General features: G+C 37.4%; 1 protein-coding gene across 1 annotated transcript; it reads left to right on the forward strand.

The window, feature by feature from the left end:
- The first annotated feature begins 5,421 nt into the window (after positions 1-5,421).
- LOC103736495 (keratin-associated protein 13-1-like) lies at positions 5,422-5,946 on the forward strand. The gene has a single exon (XM_008836010.1). It carries the CDS (start codon positions 5,422-5,424, stop codon positions 5,944-5,946), a length of 525 nt encoding a protein of 174 aa, XP_008834232.1.
- The last annotated feature ends 402 nt before the right edge of the window (positions 5,947-6,348 follow it).

Raw genomic sequence — 6,348 nt, forward strand, 5'->3', positions numbered from 1 at the left:
GCACTATGTTGAAAAGGAATGGAGATAGTGGACAGCCTTGTCTGGTTCCTGATTTTAATAGAATGTTTCCATTTTTTCTCCATTTAGGATGATGTTGGCTATGGGTTTGTTGGATATAGCTTTAATTATGTTGAGGTATGTTCCCACCAGACCAAGTCCTTCTAGGACTTTTTAACATGAATACATGTTGATTTTGTAAAGGCCCTTTCTGCATCTATTGAAATTACCATGTGGTTTTTGTCTTTAAGTCCATTTATATGTTTCATTATATTTATTGTCTTATGTGTACTGAGTCATCCCTGCATCTCTGGAATAAAACCAGCTTGATGATGGTAGATAATCTTTATGATGTGTGTCTGAATTCAGTTCTTAAGTATCTTGTTGAGTATCTTTGCATCTACATTCAGTACAGATATGTGTCTATAATTTTCTTTTCTTGTTGCCTCTTTGCCTGGTTTTGGTATTAGAGTAATTCTGGCTTCATAGAAGGAGTTTGGGAGTTCTCCCGCTGTGTCTATCATTTTGAATAATTTCAGCAATACTGGTCGTAGATCTTTGAATGTCTGGTAGAATGTAGAAATCTGTTGTGAATCCATGTGGGCCTAGGCTTTTTCAGTCGAGAGGTTTCGTATGACTGTTTCAGTTTCCTTATTTGTTATGGGTCTGTTTAGGCTGCTGATCTTGTCTTGGTTTAACTCTAGTGTTGGCCATGATTTCAGAACTTCATCCGTTTCTTTTAGATTTTCAGATTTAATGGAGTATAGAATTTAAAGTGTTCCCTTACAACAATGTTCTGTATTTTTTGGTGTCTGTTGTGATGTTTCTCTTTTTGTTTCTGATGTTGTTAATCTGAATTTGCTCGTACTTCCTTTTCATTAACTGGCTAAGTGTCTATCTTGTTTAACTTTTCAAAGAACCAGATTTTAGATTGATTGATTTTTTTGTATTGTTTTCTTTGTTTCTATAATAAAATATTCTTTAAAAAGGAAAATTACAATATAAGCCACAGATGGAAGAAATATTGAAAGGCACCCATGCCAGTTGATTTGAATCTTATAAAAGTAAGAATTAATAGAATTCAATGACAAGGAAGCAATTCAAATAGAATTTTATGGCTTTGTGTTTATGAGTATATACAATTCTTGCTGAGGACTCAAGTATTGACTCACAAGGACAAATCACATACAGATGCAAACAAATACACATTATTAAAACAAAGATAAAATCTTTAGAAATAATCATAACAGACATTAATAAGGAGATACAGGCAGAAAAAGCACTGGATTACACAAATACAAATTGAAACCTCAGTAGAATACCACTACATGGTAATCTAAAATAAGTATAATGATAATTATCATCCATTTATGGTAATTACATAGTAAGGTACACTGTTGTTCAGGATACAGAACAACTGGAACTTTCATGCATCATCATTGAGAATGCAAAGTATTACATTCCTGTGGAAAACAGTTTGATACTTTCTTAAAATGTTCCACAAGAAGCTACTCTGTAAGTCAGTGTTCCCAGGCCTAGATATTTATCTAAGAGGACTGAAAACATATCCACACAGGTTTCTACATGTAACTGTTTGTAGCAATTGCTTTCAAAATAACTCAAACCTGGAGATCATTTAATGTTCATTTCAGTCAGTGGATAACTACATCCAATAACCAACCAGCTATATAGAGCAGAACAATCCATGAAACACGCAACAGTCAGACCATGAATCTAGTCCTGCAGGTTTCTGGCACCTTGTTCATATGAACTTACAGCAATGGTGCGAGTACACACAAGACCTATGCAAACTCGGTCAAACAAAACCCAAGCAAAAACTGGGGAAATGGGCAGGAGGCCCCAACCTTAGCTGAGGAACTATTGGCAGCTGATCACATCACTGCTGCATAAGGGAGAGTCCAACTTCTTTTTTTTTTTTCATCTTTTTGGCACAGAGTCTCCTTGTAGCCCCAACTGTCCTAGAACTCACTATGTAGACCAGGCTGGCCTCGAATTCACAGAGATCTGCTTGCCTCTCCCTCCCAAGTGCTGGGATTAAAGGCATGCGCCACTGTGCCCAGCGTGTCCATCTTCTTTAAGCGAGTGATGCTAGATAGGTTGACCAAGCTTCAATGGATGAACTCTCAAGGAGGGACATCTGGGTATACAAACCTGACTAGATAGACCTTAACATACATGGCAGAATGCATGAAATGCTATGCACAGGCTATAGGGGGAACATATAGGGGAGGGATCCATTAATATGATTAAGATCTATTTATGAAATGTACAAAAATTCAATAAGAATATACAGTGCTAAAATGTATTCTGCCTTTTTCAGGACCTGAGACAAAAATTACATGCTACATAATTCCATGTACTATGAAATTACAGGAACAGGCAGGCATTTGTACACAGGGAATGGACACAAAAGAGCAGGAAAACGTGTCAGTTAGGGAAATATTCTCTCTCAATTGGTTCTTGGTCACATGACATATATGTTTGTAAGAATGCATTAAATGACACATCTTTAAACAGCTGAATTTTCAGCTGAGGAGAAGGCCTAGTCAGTAAAGTGCTTACCAAGTAAGCATGAGGGCCCAAGACTGATCCTAGAGAATGTGTAAAAAGCCAGCTGTGATGGTACAACACTGTAGTCCAAATGCAGGAGAGGAAGAGAAACAGGAGGCTCCTGGGGACTACACAATCCTTCCACATGTGTGGAGTCCTCCAGTCCATCCATGCTCCTGACACATAACAAATAATCTCCACAGGAGAATATTCAATTAAGCGAAATCTAGGAATCTGCTGTTGTTATAAGAAAGGACCTTTGCAATCTGAACAGTAAAATGCTCTTCTCTGCCTGGAGAAGGGGTTTTGATATTAGATTAATCATGGCAGGAAATGCCCAGGGCATTTAATACATGGATTCTATTGCTGCAGAGTATTTGCTTCATTGGAAAGGTTTTAAAATATTTCTAGAAACACTGAAAAATAGATTGTTGGCTTGAACATTGTTGAGTGACTATGATGATCTGGAAAACAGCCATTTTTCAAGTAGTTCAAATAGGAACTTTTGAAGACTCAGCACTGTGTTGTATCTTTTAAATGATGTATTAGTATTTCTCAAATTCTTCCAAAAAGATAAAGAAGGAAAGAAAAGAAGAAGCGAGCAAACGTGGAAACGGAAGAAGGGAGAAAGAGGAATAGAAAAAACATTTTAACATTGCATTTTTATTTATTATTTGAGAATTTCATGCATGTATACAATGTATTTTGATCACCTTCACCCCATTCTGCCCCTCCAGCTCCCCCAGATGTCTCCCCCAAATTTCCCTCCCAAATTCACAACTCTACTTTTTAATATATGTAGCCCACTGTGTTGAACAGTGGTGCTACCTGTGTGCATTTTCTCTGACATATCTAAAAATTATTTTTCTTAAATACCTTGCCTGTGTATGTAGGATGTGTGAAGTGTTTATTATTTCCAGGACCCGCTGCTTTTTGACTATTAAAGCTGTTCTACTTAGTTTTGTCTTTTATTGCTTTTGGAAGGACATATTTATTAGCATTTATGGGTTGTCTATTAACAGTTCCACAAAGCAAACATATAACTATAATGAAAAATATTAACTTAATTAAGAATGGGAAGAGGAACTGTTAATTAGAATTGGTTTACTCTCAAATAATTTTAATGTTTATTCCCTCATATAAGTAGCTGGTTGGAAAACAGGAAATTGGGATAATAAGAATCCTTTTCCTCTCTCTCTCTTTCTCTATCTCTTTCTCTCTTTTTCTCTCTCTCTTTCTCTCTCTCTTAGAATTAATTGTTAATAAGAAGAGGGAAATATTTCTAAATCTGTAGGAGGTCAAGGTTGGCCCTGGAAGGAGGGTCATATGTTATGGTGGCAGACACTGCTTCAGAAAATTTAATAGGTGCCCATTCATAAAACACAACTTTTTTTACTTAGGTGAATCAGAGCAATGGTTTAAGTATTGCACAAGGGCACTTGGTATGATACATGCCACACTTTGGACTCTGCATGGGAGAGATAATCATAAAACAATGTAACTAAGTGCTCTGAAGCGCCAAAGTGCTGTGCTTGGAATAAAGCAAGTTAATTTTCAGGTATTTAAGGGGCCTTCTTTACAAGACCATCATGCGTGCCATTTCCCTTAGTTAAGTCAAATAAGGTGTGACAGACACAAAAGAAGAAAAATGGATTCAAAGTAGATAAGAAGCCTCTGTCCCCCATTAATCTGAGTATGGACTTTCCAGTCCTTTACCTTGTTTTGATCTAGAAAATAAATTACACATGAACACATAAAGATCAGTGAGGCAGCAAGCTCCCCTGTTAAACAGTACTGAATGAAAATATTACTGGGATAAATAATATGAGTTCATTAAACTTTTATATCTTAGAACAAAGAAGCTTAATATATTCTTTTTGAGAAAAATTAAAGTTGCATTTTCGAAGACTTTGAAGCTTGATTCTGTAAGGAAGCATCAGTTTAAAGCCTCATTTTTCCACCATGCTGAGAAGTTAGGGGGACAATCCTGACCCTCTTTGAGGTATAACTTTTCCATGCATGTATTGGTCAGACTTTGTTTAAAGTCTACATAACTCTAATATTTGAAGGTAGTATCTCTAGAAAAAAATAGCAATACCTGAAATGTTATTTTAAATACATAATGGTAATGTCAGTTAGGAGTCTTCCTTCTACTAAAAAATAAAAATTAAAAAATTATATGAACATTGATTTATGACATACACTGAAAAATAGTCTCCCTAAAATGGTTGTGTTTATTGCTTCTTAAGTAAATATGGTATAAAAAAGCTCTGTATTGACAAAGTTCTTTGATAGAAAAAGAATGATGTATTTCTTAATTCTCAACTCAGCATTAGAAAGAAAAGGCTTAATTACAATTCATTAAAATGACTATAGTATTTGAAAAAATGTCTTACAGTGTGCTTGTAGGAAAAAAAGGACAAATGGTATAGAGTAATAAACACTGAATGATTTACTATATTGAAGGAAATGAAACAGCTTATGTAATTCTTTGGTCGGGACAAAGACAGTACATGTGTGCATAAGAAGAGTACAATATTTACAAATGTGATAAACTATAACTTGGAACTTCAAACCATAGCAAGTTACAGGTTCAAGAATCTATGGCTGTCTTCCTCCTAAGTGAGCCACAGTGATTAAAGTGCAATTAAGTATATGAATGTGTGATAAATTAAACTTAAACAGTAACCTAGAGAAACATTCTCAAATAAAAGGTGAGGGAGGTGATTAGAGCACATGGAATGTGGACACACCCAGGTTAAGGATATATAAACCTTGGAGTCCGGACCCTGTCACTAAAGCTCAGAGCATCTTCTCAGTTGCAATCCAGCTCACCTCACATCTTCTCTCAACATGCCTTCCAGTTGCTGTTCTGGAAATTTCTCCTCTCGCCCCTATAGGGGCCACCTGCAACACTCACAGTCCTCCTGTGGTTCTTCCTTCCCCCATCACCTGGTCCACAGAACTAACTTCTGCTCCCCCAGACCCTGCCATCTGGGATCCTCTCTCCACAGTGGCTGTCATCAGAACTTCTTCCAGCCCATCAGATGCCAGACTTCCCATGTGGTCCACAGCTCCTGCCAGAGGCCCTGCAACCGCCCAAGGGTCACCAGATTCTGCAGTCCCTGCCAGACGACATATGCTGGCTCCCGGGGTTTTGGGTCCAGCAGCTGCCACTCCCTGGGCTATGGGTCTAGAAGCTCTTACTCACCGAGCTGTGGATCCAGCAGCTTCAGACCCGTGAGTTACCAAGTCCGTGGCTCTCCTTCCTTTGGTTATGGATCTGGAGTCTGCCACCCAACCTGTGTTACTTCCAGAAGTTCCCAGTCTTGTTACAGACCCACCTGTGGATCAGCCATCTGCAGATCAACTTGTTGAAATTTCTCATATTTTAAGTAAAATATCTGAGTCAACTCGGAGCTATTGTCATAGGCTTTTTCTATGCTGGCTACTCCCTCTCTGTGTCCTTTCTCTGGCTTCAAAATTGCTCTTTCAGACCAAGCAATGAATGAATATCTAAAATATAATGTCAAGTTCCTTTTGAAACTATTGATTATTACATAGCTCATAAATTCTTTCCAAAAAATTTATAGAAGTTCAGTTATATTTGACCTAATAAAGTCATTCACTCTTGCATCCAATATGATCTTGTGATTTTTTACTGATTGTCAAAGTTTGATTTGTAATCTGTGGGGCTCCACATTTTCCAATTATCTTCCTGAGAAAACCCACATCTCTGGGAAATGGCATCAGGCCTGGAACATGAAGGCATTCTCTGGG

The sequence above is a fragment of the Nannospalax galili genome, unplaced genomic scaffold (assembly GCF_000622305.1).
Source record: "Nannospalax galili isolate Female #2095 unplaced genomic scaffold, S.galili_v1.0 scaffold136, whole genome shotgun sequence".
Lineage (NCBI taxonomy): Eukaryota > Metazoa > Chordata > Mammalia > Rodentia > Spalacidae > Nannospalax > Nannospalax galili.